General features: G+C 51.4%; 1 protein-coding gene across 3 annotated transcripts; it reads right to left on the bottom strand.

Moving 5' to 3' along the window:
- Window positions 1-4,627: 4,627 nt before the first annotated feature.
- Window positions 4,628-16,515, bottom strand: wls (Wnt ligand secretion mediator). 3 transcript variants are annotated; one of them, XM_062481229.1, is made up of 13 exons: window positions 16,205-16,515; window positions 14,389-14,661; window positions 12,357-12,481; window positions 12,033-12,194; window positions 11,789-11,925; window positions 10,016-10,393; window positions 9,770-9,833; window positions 9,302-9,445; window positions 8,751-8,834; window positions 8,385-8,538; window positions 7,041-7,156; window positions 6,471-6,527; window positions 4,628-5,969 (listed from the first exon to the last, which is right to left on the bottom strand). In XM_062481229.1, the coding sequence occupies exons 1-11, from the start codon at window positions 16,308-16,310 to the stop codon at window positions 7,047-7,049; spliced, it is 1,737 nt and encodes a 578-aa protein (XP_062337213.1). In that variant the 5' UTR covers window positions 16,311-16,515; the 3' UTR covers window positions 4,628-5,969; window positions 6,471-6,527; window positions 7,041-7,046. The 3 variants fall into 3 exon arrangements, with proteins under 3 accessions (XP_062337213.1, XP_062337215.1, XP_062337212.1); XM_062481231.1 differs by lacking the exon at window positions 6,471-6,527 and having other exon boundaries at window positions 4,628-6,019; window positions 6,981-7,156; window positions 10,016-10,113; window positions 10,225-10,393; window positions 16,205-16,509; XM_062481228.1 differs by lacking the exon at window positions 6,471-6,527 and having other exon boundaries at window positions 4,628-6,019; window positions 6,981-7,156.
- Between the last annotated feature and the right edge of the window lie 149 nt (window positions 16,516-16,664).

Genomic DNA, 16,664 nt, shown 5'->3' on the forward strand with positions numbered 1-16,664 from the left:
GCTCTGTCTCTCCTTCAGGATCAGCTGCACAGTGGCTACTGAACGCTGCTGAACCTGAAATCCCACACTGTTCGAATACCTGAAATAATCATTTAATTGTGATTAAGTTCTGTGTGTTTTTCGCTCTGTGGAAATTGTGTAATATTACCTGGCCTGGTTATTCCAGTCACAGGCACATCCGCTTTAGTTAGCTACTTAAGCCGGGGCTTAACCAGGGGATGGAAACATGACTGGGCCAGGATCGCACACACACACACACACACACACAGATACAAACAGAGTGGCACGTACAGCCACACACACACAGTCACTCACACACCAATATAAAGGCAAACACATCCACAGTTGCTGTAAGCATGTTGCCAGTGGGACTGAACCAGCCTGCCAGCAGCCTGTGTCCTAGGGTCACTCCCCCCACAGCCCTCTGGGAGGGATTAGCAGAGGGGGGGGGAGGGAAGGAGGAGGGGGGGGGGGGGAGGGAAGGAGGAGGGGGGGGGGAAGGAGGAGGAGGGGGGGGGGAGAGGGAAGGAGGAGGGGGGGGAGGGAAGGAGGAGGGGGGGGAGGAGGGAGGAGGAGGGGGGGGAGGGAAGGAGGAGGGGGGGGGAGGGAAGGAGGAGGGGGGGGGAAGGAGGAGGATGGGGGGAGGGAAGGAGGAGGAGGGGGGGAGGGAAGGAGGAGGGGGGGGAAGGAGGAGGAGGGGGGGAGGGAAGGAGGAGGGGGGGGGAAGGAGGAGGATGGGGGGAGGGAAGGAGGAGGGGGGGGGGGAGGGAAGGAGGAGGGGGGGGGAGGGAAGGAGGAGGATGGGGGGAAGGAGGAGGATGGGGGGAGGGAAGGAGGAGGGGGGGGAGAGGGAAGGAGGAGGATGGGGGGAGGGAAGGAGGAGGGGGGGGGGAGAGGGAAGGAGGAGGGGGGGGAGAGGGAAGGAGGAGGATGGGGGGAGGGAAGGAGGAGGGGGGGGGGGAGGGAAGGAGGAGGGGGGGGGGAGAGGGAAGGATGAGGGGGGGGGGAGGGAAGGAGGAGGGGGGGGGAGAGGGAAGGAGGAGGGGGGGGAGGAGGGAGGAGGAGGGGGGGAGGGAAGGAGGAGGGGGGGGGGAGGGAAGGAGGAGGGGGGGGGAAGGAGGAGGATGGGGGGAGGGAAGGAGGAGGGGGGGGGGAGGGAAGGAGGAGGGGGGGGAGAGGGAAGGAGGAGGGGGGGGGAGAGGGAAGGAGGAGGGGGGGGGGAGAGGGAAGGAGGAGGGGGGGGGAGGGAAGGAGGAGGGTGGGGAGAGGGAAGGAGGAAGGGGGGGGAGGAGGGAGGAGGAGGGGGGGGAGGGAAGGAGGAGGGGGGGAGGGAAGGAGGAGGGGGGGGGGAGAGGAGGAGGGGGGGGAGGGAAGGAGGAGGGGGGGGGGAGAGGGAAGGAGTGACCATTCTCACGATTTTCATCTGGGTTTATTGTGTGAAAGAACAAAAAAGAGAGATTAGTGTGTGTGTGTGTGTGAGAGAGAGAGAAAGAGAGGAGGGGGAGAAACAGAGGGAGATGAACAGAGAAATGGATGAAAAATATATATACATGGCTGAGAGAGAGAAAGAGACAGAGAGAAAGGAGAAAAATGTAGCCCTGGTCTGAAACCAGTCTCCCAGAAGTGGGAAATCTATTTCCGGTCTTGGTAATAGTAGATTGAATCAGTGCTTTAAAGAATTTTTTTAACAAATACAATGACAGTGCTTTATCTGATCTCCACCTTTCATATTACACCACTACAGACTACAGTTACTAAGCAACCCTCAGTCAATTGGCTGTATGCACACATGATACATATTTCCGCCAAAAAATAGGCCTGGTATAGAAATTCCGCTGAGGTTAGAAACGTGACTTTTAATAACCAGAACAGCTTATGTTGACCCTTAATTAGTACTCTCTTAGCCTTAGCCGAGTGAGTTATTTTTCAGAAATGGTAGCTAGCTAGATTTAGTTAGCTGCCGGGCTAAGTTACTGGCAATGCTACTAAAGCTACCATGTTTGTGTTAGTCTACATGTTAGCCTTCTAATTTGCCCTAGTACATTGTGAAGCCATACTAAAGCTTTTGTTGCGTAGTTTTTGACTATCAGAAAATATTACATTGTAATGTTTGAATCTCATATTTGTGACGCTACTCCTTAAAACGTTTTAACCCTACACTCAGATTGTACGGCTTCTCGCTTTTTTCATCGACCTCACAGAGACCCCTTCCATTTCCAGTTTTTTGTTAGAATTTGAGAAAAACATGTTAGATTACATTATCCATATAGGAACATATATGACAGACCAATTGTTTCTGTTAACATTAACGACTAGCAAGCATGCTGACAGATAATTGAGTACATGTAGCCTACTGTAGCACATTTTTACTAGCTAGCCTAGCTACCGTTACTGCTCAAATCCGTTCGATAGCTAGCGAGCTAAATCTTTGTGAAAATCGCATTGTGTGTGAGAACTAACTGCAAGCTACCGGAAGTTGTTGACTTGAGTTTTGATGCGTGCAATAGTGAACTGTGGATGAAGCTCAAAACTTACAATTTGAACCTCTCTTTCCCCAGCAACATAGAATCATATGTACATCGTTAATGATCATTTTGGGAAGATCACACAAACTCCTTTTTGTGTGAAGCATAGACTGTAAAAACAGAACTAACGTAACTGCTAGCTACCGGAAGTTGTTGATCTAGGCTTATGCAAATATACGGAAGTAGAATAGCTAGTCTCGAAATAAGGTCAAGTAGGCTACTAAGTTTAGTAAGTTGAGCAAGTTTATTAGTATCTCAGTCTTTACAAGAAAAGACCAGGAACGTCTGTGAGTCAGATAAAAAGAACTAAGGATACTCCCAACTATGCTGAACATGAACTACTCGATTTATTTGCCTCTGGATTTTGTACTTCAACCGCACTATCCAAACAGCGGAGTGCTTAGACTCGGTGCGGTCCAGGCTGACCTCTAGCGGCCATGATGGGTAACCACAACTCCCTCACACAAACATCTGTTTCCAGAAGAATCAGGGTCGTCTCCAAGGGGGGCGAGGGGGGGGGGCATTGGGCCCCCCCCCAAAATGGAATGCTGTTAATAATTTTGTTAAGTATAAATAAGAAATACTGGAATTGGCTATAAATTAAGTATCAAGATGGCTACACTTTCCTGCAGAATATGCAGGCCTGCTCTTATTTTGACTCTCATACATGCTTTGTAAATGCCCCCCCCTCCATTGAATTAGTTCTGGAGTCTGAGAAGAATCCTACCGCATCTGTACCGCTAGATGGCGGCGTTGCTACTTCAGATACCCCTGCACCAGTTATATCATAATTAACAAGATAATAATGCCCATAGACATATTAACCTCATTCACCTTCGTAATGAGATAGAGCCAAAGATGGCGATTTAATCATATTTAGTATTTCCGAGTCATGAACAGCATATGTGCTACATGAGGTAGTACAGTCTACAGGATCATTCAAAGAAGACAAAGTGTCCATCAGCGCCACAGTAAGCACACATAATAAAGAAAGGTAACCTGCATAACTACCACGGCCAGGCCAGGTCTAGAACTTCCTGTGAAGTTAGAAACGTGACTTTTAATAACCAGAACAGGTTGTTAACCCTTAACTATTGCTCTCTTATTAACCCTACACTCAGATTGCGCTTCTCGCTTTTTTTCATCGACCTATAACAGGTTTCCCTCACAGAGATCTCTCCCGTTTCCAAATTTGTGTTAGAACCTGAGAGACATGTTACATTACATTATCCATAGGGAACAAATATGACAGACCAATTATTTATGTGAGTTAACGACTAGCAAGCAAGCTGACAGATAACGCTAATTAAGTACAATATAATGTAGCAAACAATTGTTAGCTAGCGAGCCTAGCAAACATTGCTGTTCAAATCCTAGATAGCTAGAGCTAGCCTAGCTAGCATTTTGTTTGAGAACTAGCGTAATTGCTCGCTACCGGAAGTTGATAACCTGTTTTGTGCAATTTACATTACATTTACATTTAGTCATTTAGCAGACGCTCTTATCCAGAGCGACTTACAGTAAGTACAGGGACATTCCCCCGAGGCAAGCAGGGTGAAGTGCCTTGCCCAAGGACACAACGTCAGTTGGCATGACCGGGAATCGAACTGGCAACCTTCGGATTACTAGCCCGATTCCCTCACCGCTCAACCACCTGAATTTGCAGAAGTGAGGCTTGCGTAGTGGAAATGTCTGGCAGAAATGTCAGTTGGTCTTTCGTCAACGTGCCAAGCGTAACATGAATTAAAGGCAAAATGTCATTTTTAAAGTAGTAAGAATTGTAATAATCAATTACCAACAATATATAAATGTTTTTATTTTTCATACATTGGTTTGGCAGCCCACCTGTGTTACCGTAGCGTAAGGGGGGGTAATTGCTGCTCTATGGCTTTCCATTTCTACAGTATTTTTGTTGTCACTAGTATCAAACACCAGTCCATTATCTCTATACTTTCGAGCACTGTGGGAAAAGAATGATTCACAAAACACCAGCTTTTTGCGTTTTATGACACAACCCATGTGTAAAACACTAACCCAGGTGTTATAATCAACAAATGAGTGTCTAGTTATCAGACTAATTAACGGAACACAGAGACAACTCGGACAGTAAAACCTTTTATTCATGTATTTAAATTAGCATAAAAAGCACAAAATGACTACAATCCCACATGTAAAACCTCTAAACAGGCGTCAGGAGTCTGTCCGGCCACAACAGGAAGTCAGAGTGAAACAACAGAAGCATATATAGTTGAAAATATGCACTTTTATGAAAAATATATCTACATAGCAACATGAGTTTGTAGCTTCCAGCAAAACAGCCCCTGCATGACATCCATTCCTCTGAGGGCCATTCTGAGGAAGTCTGTACTGGTTTCTACTAAGGCTACAATGGAGGTGTTTAGGTGAGAGACTAACTCCAAATAAAGTGTTACACCGTACAGAGATTACTAACAATAGAAATATATTTATACTTGACCTTGTACCACGATCACATTGATAATAAATCAGTGATTATCAATGCGGTTCTGGAATATGAAACAGGCTATTTATTTCCAGAACTGAAGGAGTGTAAAAAAAAAACAACAAAACAGCATTTACTTCCTGTCCACTGTGTTAGCCAATCAGCATGGCCGACAAACTGGAGCTAGCCAATCAACATTACTGAGTTACTACCGAGTTAGCCAATCAGCTGTGCACCCTGACAGGGTTTGACAGCAAGTGGAAGGAGCAGGTGAGTGTGGCTGTGTAACTGATCCTGTTGGTTCCAGAAGAGCTGTTCCCTCCAGCTAGAACTCCCCTGGCTCAGCTCACCTGTCTCAGCCAAATAACCAATCAGAGACCTGTCAGGCATGCTGGGCTGGAGGGAGAACCTAGAGGATGAAGGATAGCTCCCCTGGAACAAAGTTCCTGCTAACATCTCAGTAGGTGATTCCAGAGAAGGCTGCAACAATCCCGTCTGGCCATCAGATGGCGCTCCCTCCTCTCCCCCAGGTGAACCAGTCAGCACGACTTCTCCGCCAAGCACAGAAGAAACATATTTACACACTGATAATGGGTGACAGGTTCTGTCTGGGTCTAGACAGACACCCATGCTTGACCATGAAACGAGGACTCATTCTGTTTAGAAGGTACCGATAAAGTTGCTGCTATACATTTTTTAAACCGGAAGTTGGGGTCAGGAAGTACTGTAGGTGAGGTTTAGGGGGGGTAGTTAGGAAGGGGGGTAGTTAGGTGGGTGACAGGTTTGAGGGTGTTGGGGTAGTGGAGAGGTGGGGGAAAGTACCACAGGAGGTGTGGTTGGGGGGTCTGGGGTGAGGGTAGGGATGGGTGTAGAGGTGAGGGTAGTAGGGAGAGTGAAGGGGTGAGGGCAGTAGGGAGGGTGTAGAGGGGGTGAGGGCAGTAGGGAGGGTGAGGATGTAGGGGTGAGGGCAGTAGGGAGGGGGAGGGTGTGGAGGGGGTGAGGGCAGTAGGGAGGGTGAGGGCAGTAGGGAGGGGTGAGGGCAGTAGGGAGGGTGAGGGCAGTAGGGAGGGCAGTAGGGAGGGTGTAGAGAGGGGGAGGGCAGTAGGGAGGATGTAGGGGTGAGGGCAGTAGGGAGGGTGTAGAGGTGAGGGCAGCAGGGAGGATGTAGGGGTGAGGGCAGTAGGGAGGGTGTAGAGAAGGGGAGGGCAGTAGGGAGGGTGTAGAGAGGGGGAGGGCAGCAGGGAGGGTGTAGAGAGGGGGAGGGCAGTAGGGAGGGTGTAGAGAGGGGGAGGGCAGTAGGGAGGGTGTAGAGAGGGGGAGGGCAGCAGGGAGGGTGTAGAGAGGGGGAGGGCAGTAGGGAGGGTGTAGAGAGGGGGAGGGCAGCAGGGAGGGTGTAGAGAGGGGGAGGGCAGCAGGGAGGGTGTAGAGAGGGGGAGGGCAGCAGGGAGGGTGTAGAGAGGGGGAGGGCAGTAGGGAGGGTGTAGGGGTGAGGGCAGTAGGGAGGGTGTAGAGAGGGGGAGGGCAGTAGGGAGGGTGTAGGGGTGAGGGCAGTAGGGAGGGTGTAGAGAGGGGGAGGGCAGTAGGGAGGGTGTAGAGAGGGGGAGGGCAGCAGGGAGGGTGTAGAGAGGGGGAGGGCAGCAGGGAGGGTGTAGAGAGGGGGAGGGCAGTAGGGAGGGTGTAGAGAGGGGGAGGGCAGCAGGGAGGGTGTAGAGAGGGGGAGGGCAGCAGGGAGGGTGTAGAGAGGGGGAGGGCAGTAGGGAGGGTGTAGAGAGGGGGAGGGCAGCAGGGAGGGTGTAGAGAGGGGGAGGGCAGTAGGGAGGGTGTAGAGAGGGGGAGGGCAGTAGGGAGGGTGTAGGGGGGAGGGCAGTAGGGAGGGTGTAGAGAGGGGGAGGGCAGCAGGGAGGGTGTAGAGAGGGGGAGGGCAGCAGGGAGGGTGTAGGGGTGAGGGCAGTAGGGAGGGTGTAGAGAGGGGGAGGGCAGTAGGGAGGGTGTAGAGAGGGGGAGGGCAGCAGGGAGGGTGTAGAGAGGGGGAGGGCAGCAGGGAGGGTGTAGAGAGGGGTCTACTCCTGAGCCTCTTTGCCCGTCATCTTGTAGATCTCTGTGGGTCCGTCCACATGTGTGATGGTGGTGGTCAGCTGGATGTCCTCTCCACTGTTAGCTCCTCCGCCCCCTAGACCAACACCACACCACCACCACAACAACACCATCAACACCACCACCACAACAACACCATCAACATCATGAACATCATGAACATCATGAACATCAGCAGCAGCTAGACTGGAGACGTCTGAGCAGACTCTCTGTTACATTTACATTACACAACATTTCATTCTTCCAAGTGCTTTATTGGCCTGTCAAGAGATGTTTAAAATATTACCAAAGCAAACATACAGTACAGTATACATCCATCCACACACACACACACACACACACACATCAGCTCTCTGTCTCAGTGTCTCAGAGCCCAGAATACTGGTGCACATGAAATGCACTTCACTTAAAAAGAGAGAGACGGGAGAGGTGGTAGAGAGAGGGGAGATAGAGAAGCAGAGAGAGAGAGAGAGAGGGGAGAGGTGGTAGAGAGAGGGAGATAGAGAAGCAGAGAGAGAGAGAGAGAGGGGAGAGGTGGTAGAGAGAGGGAGATAGAGAAGCAGAGAGAGAGAGAGAGAGAGAGAGAGGGGAGAGGTGGTAGAGAGAGGGAGATAGAGAAGCAGAGAGAGAGAGAGAGGGGAGAGGTGGTAGAGAGAGGGAGATAGAGAAGCAGAGAGAGAGAGAGAGGGGAGAGGTGGTAGAGAGAGGGAGATAGAGAAGCAGAGAGAGAGAGAGAGAGAGAGAGAGAGAGGGAGGGAGAGAGAGGAGATAGAGAAGCAGAGAAGCAGAGAGAGAGAGAGAGAGAGAGGGGAGAGGTGGTAGAGATAAGGAGATAGAGAAGCAGAGAGAGAGAGAGGAGAACGAGTGTACGCTCCTCCTGAGATTCAGCATGACTTCGTTTAGGGAACTCTTCCAGAACCTCAAACACTGCTGTCTTCCTGATGTCAGGAGATAGATGGCTTTCATTACCCCCCCCCCCCCCCCCCCCCCCCCCCCCCATCTCCCTGGAAGGAAGCCTGGTATCCATTAGAAACACCCAGAGAGGCCCTTCTTTTCCCTGGGAACACAAACACACTTTCCTGCTCTCATTGTTAGGCTCTGACTGGATGTCTGAGTGGATGAGAGTGTGTGGTCTGAATGAGACTCAGAACCTGTGTGAGCGTGTGTGTTAGTGTGCCTGTGTGTGTGTGTGTTAGTGCGTTGTGTGTGTTGGTGTGTGTATGTGGCATGTGTGTGTTAGTGTGTGTGTGGTGTGTTAGTGTGTGTATGTGTGTGTGTGGTGTGTTAGTGTGTGTGAGTCCCACCTGCAGACGTGTCGTCTCCGTAGCGTTTGTGTGAGGGGGCGTAGAGGAACATGATGGCGAACACATATAGGTTCCACATGCCGTAGATCCCTGTGAAGAAGGCGCTGTTCACCTGCAGCGTGTAGTCTCCCCAGCGCCAGTGGCCCTCATTCACCTGCGCACACACACACACACACACTTAATGCATTTAGTTGAACAACCAATCAGATGTAAAGTAGTGAAAAGTATCTGGGTTCAGATCTACAGCATGACCAGAGGTCTGATAAGAGTGATCTAGAACAACAGTGCACCTGGTCCAGGCAGGGAGCTGTTCAGAAACAGGGTTAAAGCCCTGGTCTAAGAACTCAGAGAGGGCTGTGGAGGTACCTGGCTGATGATGAAGAAGATGACCGTCATGGCAGCACAGGTCAGGGTGACCAGCATGAGGAACTTGAACCTGAAGATCAGACCCTGAGAACCGAGACTGGAGTTACTGATGGAGAACCTCACAGAGAGAGAGACACAGAGAGGGAGAGACACAGAGAGAGACACACAGAGAAAGAGAGACAGAGAAAGAGAGACACAGAGAGAGAGAGACACACAGAGAAAGAGAGACACAGAGAGAGAGAGACACAGAGAGAGAGACAGAGAGAGAGAGAGACAGAGAGACACAGAGAGAGAGAGAGACAGAGAGAGAGAGAGACAGAGAGAGAGACACACAGAGAGAGAGACACAGAGAGAGACACAGAGAGAGAGAGAGAGAGAGAGAGAGAGAGACACACACACAGAGAGAGAGACACAGAGAGAGAGAGAGAGAGAGAGAGAGAGAGAGAGAGAGAGAGAGAGAGAGAGAGAGAGAGAGAGAGAGAGAGAGAGAGAGAGACACAGAGAGAGAGACAGACCACAGCACCAGACATCCTCCCTCCCTCCCTCCCCACCTCGTAGTGTAGCCTCCTGGCCTTGGACATTGCCGGCAGGGAGGATCTCTTGCCACTGATGTTTCGGAACACCTGGAACACCATGAAGCACAGGAACAGGAAGTACAGGCAGGCGCAGATCCCGGCCACCACGATGAATGCCATCTGACACGCCGTCAAGGACTCTGCCCAGGTCAGGGGTCGGGGGGGGTCAAGGGTCAGGGGGGCCTGGGCGCCCCACAGGCCCAGGTAGACTAGCAACACGACACATCATCATCATCATGATAATGTTTGACAAGGCTTTAAACAATCTAAAGAATAAGATTCCAGATCAGGACCAAATCTGCTGGCTTTAGTAGGGAGGACCAGAGCTGTAGCAGCACTATGACATCACACAGGAAGTGGGGTAGTCACTAGCAGACCCGCCCCTCTACCAGACTGAACACAGCACACAGACAGGAAACAGGAAGTCGGAGATTGGGAGGATACGGCCAGCTCTGTCCCCACGTCCGACGCCCAGATACTGTAGAAGGGGTTCTTCAGCTGCACACCCCTGAGGAGACACACACACACACACACACACACACACACAGTTCCAGCGAGAGAAGTCGGCACATGGAAAGAGGGTCATTTAACAACGAAAGAAGGAAAAGTAGGGAGAAGGAGGGGAGAGAGGGTTAGAGGCGAAGGAGTGTTGGAGGGGGGGACAGACGGGAGAGGGTTGGACAGGCTCACCTCTCACACATGTCGAAGATGAAGAGACAGAATGAGCCGAACACGATTGGTCCCACCTGCTTCCAGTAGAGAGAGAAACGGTTCCTCTCCGTCTGATCCTGAGACATCAAAACAGCATCACTCACAGGAAGGCTCGCAGGAACACCCTCCCCTTCTCTGCCACCCCCCCTATCTCTTGCCCCCCCCCCCCTCTGGGTCAGGGGTCGTACCATGAGGTGCTCTCCACAGAAGATGATCCAGAAGGACAGCAACATGGCATAGAAGATGCCCTGGCGGATGTCTCCGAACAGCAGCATCCAAGTCCAGTTGAAGCCCACGGAGAACCACTCCACCGGGAGGTTGATGAACGTCATGGAAATGCCCAGAGCAAAGATCACCCTGGAGGGGAGAGAGACAGACAGAGAGAGAGAGAGAGACAGACAGAGACAGGCAGACCCAGAGAGAGAGAGACCCAGAGAGAGAGAGAGACAGACAGAGACAGACAGAGACAGGCAGACCCAGAGAGAGAGAGACCCAGAGAGAGAGAGAGACAGACAGAGACAGACAGACCCAGAGAGAGAGAGACCCAGAGAGAGAGAGACCCAGAGAGAGACAGAGAGAGAAGAAAGGAGGGGGGATAGGTAAACAGAAGAGGCATTTAAACATTTTTGTCTGTGGATCATTCGTAGGTTGCTTCTCCCCTCCCTGTATTTGGCTTAGAGGCACACACACCTCTGGAGAAAACGGGCTTGTGTGTGGGTGTGTGTGCTGCCTGCAGGACCAAACATGCCAGGACACGATTGAATAGGATGGAAGAGGGGTGGGTGTGAGAGGCTAGGCTAGACATGGTTCCAAAAACACGAGTCGTATTCCAGATGTCTTTGTGTAGAGAACCGTTCCAGTGTGTTCTGTGTTCTACAGAGAGAACCCACTGACCACATGGAACTGCTACTCACAGAATGTTCCCCCTGCAACATGGGGGCGGGCTGTGTGCGTGTTTGGACGGCACCATTTAAACTAAACAAGCTGTTCATCTTGCACAAGAACGTCAGAAGACCCAGGGAACACATCTTTGGGTCTGCATCTAAACCCCTATTAGAACCGGGAATTAGAACCAGGCATCAGGTTCTGCCAGTCCATTAGTTTGGCTCACAAACAGCCCCAGTTTAGAACCCCAACACCTACAAATTCTCCCTCCATCTCTCTCTCTCTCTCTCTCTCTCCCTCCCCAGCTTCTTACCCTTTGGCCTCTCCCCCTCCCACCCACCCCTCCCCAGTCTGACACCAGCTCCTGACAGGCTTTTACAGCTTGATGAAAAAATCATCTTCTGTCCACAAATAGCCCACTTCCTGTTAGCTTCCTGGTCACCTGGGAACAAGAGAGAGAGAGAGATAGAGAGGGGGGGGGATAGAGAGTATGGGAGAGAGATGAGGGAGGAAGGGGTAGAGAGGGGGAAGAGAGAGAAACAGACAGACATGCAGGCCAGCAGACAGACAGGCAAACAGACAGACATGCAGGCCAGCAGACAGACAGGCAAACAGAGACAGACAGCTCAGCTCTGAAGGAAGTGTTGAGAGTCTGACCTACATCCACACCTCATACATAGTTGATGTTACAACACACACATATGCCGCCGCTGGGAGTCTGTGTGTGTGTGTGTGTGTCTGTGAGAGAGTGAGAGAGACAGGCGCAGATCTTGAGATTCCACAGCTTATGAGGATGGTAGGGAACTAAAGAAAATGATGATATTAATGATGAAGAAGATAACAGTGGTGATAATGAAGAGTCCTCACTTCTCCAGCAGGACGGGGGGGCGGGTCATGAGGACGATCCGTCTCCAGTACCAGATCATGATGATGAGGATGGTGGGGGTGAGGAAGGTCTTCATGGCGAACCACACCTTGGTGAAGCCCCCGTTCTGATGTATGCCCTGCAGGGACACACACACAACACACGTTTATACACACACACAGCTCTCACACACACAGCTCTCACACACACACACACACAGCTCTCACACACACACAGCGCTCGTACCACCAGTCTGATGTCCTTGATTTCTCCGATGCCCACGTTGATCTTCTTGCGTTCGCTGACAGGCAGCCGGATGTTGAGCAGGTAGAACTTGTGGGCCACGCTGCCCACCTCCATGAAGGGCAGCAGGGCACACTCATAGTACCGGCCCTCATTCTCATAGGTCTGGAGGGAGGGTACACAAGCATGTGTGTGAGTGTGTGTGTATACAGAAGTGTGTGAGTATTTACAGAAGTGTTTGTGTGTGTATTCAGTGTGTGTGTGTATTCAGAATGTGTGTGTATTCAGAGTGTGCGTGCGTGTGTGTATACTGAAGTGTGCGTGTACCTTGGAGGTGGTGAAGTTACAGCTGAGTTTCCTCTGCTCTATAGAGTGAGCCATCTCAGTCCACTCAGACAGAGAGTCATCCCTGTAGGCCAGCCCCACGTCGATGGTGGCTATTGCTCCCTCGTCTGCAACACACACACCAACACATTTACCAGGTAACAGATTTACAGTGTATACAACATGGACAGTGTTGTTATATAAGACATGTTGAGGCTGAATTGAGATCTGATGACAGACAGACAGAGAGAGACACACAGAGAGAGAGAGGGGGAGAGACACAGCGAGAGAGACACAGCGAGCGAGACGTCCATCCCTCTCAACACCCCTCTGCTCCTCTCTCTAGAAACTTATTCTGTAAGGAGAGCAACACAAGAATCTGAGATGAACCCACTGACCTGGAGAGGAGAGAGGGAGAGCCAGGAGGAGAGGGAGGGATATGGATGCCCCCCACTCCCCTCCCTCCCTTCCCCCCCCCCCTCCTCTCCCTCCCCCCCCCCTCCTCTCCCTCCCTCCCTCTCCTCCCCCCCCCCCCTCCTCCTCCTCCTCCTCTCCTCTCCCTCCACTCCCCTCTCCCCCCCTCCTCCCTCCCTCCCTCCTCTCCTCTCTCCTCCCTCCTCCCTCCCCTCTCCTCCCTCCCCTCCCTCCCCTCTCTCTCCCCCGTCCCGGTCAGTGTCCCTGAATGTCAGCTTCACACAAACATTCCACCCCAGCCCTGCGCCGTCACCACGGCGACTAAGCCCTCTCAACAGCTGTGTTATTGCTGGAGCCCAGCCAGGGGTCCTGGGGGGGGGGGGGGGGGGGGCAACTCCTACCCCGCCCTGCCAGGGGGGTGCTGAGGGGGGCTGGTCTTCCCAGGGACAATCATTCTGGTAGAGAGAGAGACTCCAGTCTCCACCCCCAGCTCTCAGCCTGCATGTCAGGCCTGCTGCTATTCTGCTGTCACATCTGGAGAGGAGGGCTGACTCACTCCCCAGTCTGGCAGGCAGAGAGCAGTAAACATGGCCCCCCTCACCACACACACACACACACAGCTCTAACAGGGAAAGCGAGCTTCACTGAGCATGTTCAGTACCAGACTTGTTCATGAACGTTTCTAAAGTCTTCTCCCTCTCTCTCTCTCTCTCCCTCCCTCCTCGCTCTCTCTCTCCCTCCCTTGCTCTCCCTCTCTCTCTCTCTCTCTCTCTCCCTTGCTCTCTCTCTCTCCCTCACTCTCTCTCCCTCTATTCCCTTTCTCTGCCCTCATCCCTCCCTCTTTATTAGACATGGGTATTATCCTTCTAATCCCTTCTTTCACAGCCCAGAGCTGGCAGGGTGTCAAGTCCTGATGCACCCAGCATCTATCTACCCCTTCACACCCCTAGTCCTCTCCTCCTCCCCCTCTCCTCCTCCCCCTCTCCCTCTCCCCCTCTCCTCTGTGAGCAAGTTGAGACAACCAGTCGAGGATGATGGCACCTGGATGGAACAATGAGAGATACAGAAAAAAGAGAAAACGAGACGATAGTACAGACAGAAGCAGAGAGAGAGAGAGAAACCTGCTCTAGACATATTACCCTGGGGGGGCTGGAGACAGCACTGAGAGCTTTCTGAAATTGAGTCCCGTTTTCAGCCCCCCCCCCCCACACACACACACACAAACATTAACACACACACCAACCCCCCAGGGCCTGCATGGCTGAAGACTTCCAGCAACTCATCCATCATTGTTAGGCACTCTGTGTGTGTGTGTGTGTGTGTGTGTGTGTGTGTGTGTGTGTGTGTGCGTGTGCGCAGCAGCCAGAGTAACTGGTAGCGTAGCAGTTCAGATAACACCTGTGATAGTACCTATGCTAATGCTACATCTGCTGTTCATGCTAGGTGCTACACTTTCAGCTATGGTAACGACAATGCTAGCAACAATGCTAGCACCAATGCTAACTGCTACACTCTCTTTTACTGTGCTACTCTAGCTCCTTAGCCGGCAGCGATGCTATGCTATGCTAACTATCCTCCACCTGCAGCTCTGCCAGCCCCCTAGCTAACGCCCACCTCTCACCTATCTGGTTGTACATCTTGAAGGCGATGTCGAACTGCAGGATGACCAGCATGAACTGAAACCAAGGGCTCATCTCCTTGTTGGGCAGGGGGATGTGGATGGAGAACACTATGTTGTTGGCCTCGATCTCCTTGGCCATGGCCTCATCAAAGTCCCGGATCTTGTCGCACTGATTGGGGCCCCAGGGCATGAACCACTTGTTGCTCTGGTGGTATTTGGCCGTGTCCACGCACTTGGTGGCCAGGTAGTGGACCGCAGAGGTGGGGCTGGGGGCTGGGGGAGAGGGGAGACAAGGTTAAGTTGTGTTTTTGCTCGTTTTTTAAACACACAGAGCTGGAGGAGAGAGACCTGGTGGGGGAGAGGAGAGAAGAAGAGATAGATGAAAGGATGGGAGAGGAGGAGAAGAAGAAGATAAAGAGAGAGGAGGAAAGGAGACAAAGAGGCCAGGAGGAGAGGAGAGCGTTCGTTTAGGGAAAGACCCTAAACAAGCTTGAACACTGGTCTCTCCTCCAGAGATATCAGGTTTTACTGTCGGGGGACTAGAGGACAACCTGGGAAATCCCCATCATGCCCATTTCACTGTGTCTGACTAAATACCTCAGACACCTGAGCGCTGCTTGTGTGTGTGTGTGTGTGAACCAAACACAGCAAATTAAATTAGACCAGCTATACAGAACCCCTCCCGAGTTAAATTATGAAGTGATTCCTAAAAGCGCACACACACACACAATAGTGGATTCTCTCAGCCAGCTCTTCTCATGCTGTGTTGTTGAGACACTGGCAAGCGAGCTTTCTTCTCCATTACCTTGTTGGCCCCCACCACATCCCCCTCTACCACACACTATGCTGTACTCACCCCCCCAACACACACCATCTCTCTGTGCCTGCCTGAGCAGACACAGAGGCATCCAGCCTCATTAAAACCATCTCAGCTGGAGGGGGGGGGGGGGGCAGGGACAGTCAGACACACACTGAATCATCTACCTAATCTGGGCCTGCCAGGCACACACACACTCAGATATACACACACGACTGCCTATTCCAACTTTCCTGTGTGAGTGGTGGGGTGCGTACAGCATAGGGGGAGTGTGTGTGTGTGATATCATGCAAATGAACCAGGCACCAGAAGGTGAGGAGGAAGTTTCACAGAGAGGGATAGAGAGAAAGAGAGAGAGGTGCACCTAAGGGCATGGGGAATCCAGAACGAGGGATGAGATGGAGGAGGGATGAGATGGAGGAGGGGGGAGATGGAGGAGGGGGGAGATGGAGGTAGCACATTTTTGTTGGATCAAAGAAAAGTTGTTCATGCCAAGCATATATGCAGGTACTTATCGCCAAGCCGATACGTAATGTATGCAGGTACTTATCATCTCCTTTACCAAACTATCAGCTTAAAACCAGACGAAATAATTGTTTCCATCGAATAAGTCGTAGTCTAAAAACAACTGGTTAACAGACAAGAGCTTCACACTAAAAACCTAACTTTACAAAAAGCGACGTGGAAAGTGTATGGATATTTAAGGAGATGTAGTAACAACGCTAGCTACAAAGTTTCCAGCAAGTTTAGCAAAAGTCGCCATTCTTTGCCACTAATAATTTGCAGCTGGTTTTTAAAACTAGGGTGGGAAAATTTCCGGTCACCGAGGAAGACGGTTTATAAACTGCACAACTTTTTAAGACTGCAGTAATGGTCGGTGTCTACAGTCCCGTAAACTCGATAAATCTCGGCGAACGTGCAGGACTCGCACGACGCCACAAAACGGTTCAACACGAAAACGAAGAAACCGAGAGAGAAGGAAAAAAAAGGCATGCTTACCGATCAACCCGCCGACCATGAAAGAAAACGCCTGGAACAAAAGCAGTATAACTCCCACGATGACCAACTTTTTGGTGCTCATGTTTTCAATAATTGCCCCGGCCATGTTGATAAGTTGAAGGAAGATCACCACGAGTAAAAGAAACAAAAAGACGAGTCGGTGTGGAAGTCACCGCATCCAGATCCCCAGTTTAGGAATGCTGCTCGCTCTCCGTCTCGCGCTGCTGCGCGTTCTTTGATGTGTCTTTCAACTTGGAAGGACGGGGCGACTCCGGGGGCACGAGCCACTGATCACATGACCGACTAGTATGGAGTGGGTGGAATAAAATGCAATTAAAGGAATAGTTCACCCAAATGTTTAAATTAGCCTACATTGTGTTTCATTTTGACAATCTACAAACAATGAGGTGAAACGTCAATCCAATAGCCTATATCGTCTTTTTTTATTTTTTTACAACCG

The sequence above is a fragment of the Osmerus eperlanus genome, chromosome 16, assembly GCF_963692335.1.
Source record: "Osmerus eperlanus chromosome 16, fOsmEpe2.1, whole genome shotgun sequence".
NCBI lineage: Eukaryota > Metazoa > Chordata > Actinopteri > Osmeriformes > Osmeridae > Osmerus > Osmerus eperlanus.

Coding starts and splice junctions, on each gene's coding strand:
- wls (XM_062481229.1), bottom strand. CDS start 16,310: ATGGCCGGGGCAATTATTGAAAACATGAGCACCAAAAAGTTGGTCATC. Junction 14,662..16,204: donor CATGGTCGGCGGGTTGATCG/GTAAGCATGCCT, acceptor CCTCTCCCCCAG/CCCCCAGCCCCACCTCTGCG. Junction 9,834..10,015: donor ATCTTCGACATGTGTGAGAG/GTGAGCCTGTCC, acceptor GTGTCTCCTCAG/GGGTGTGCAGCTGAAGAACC.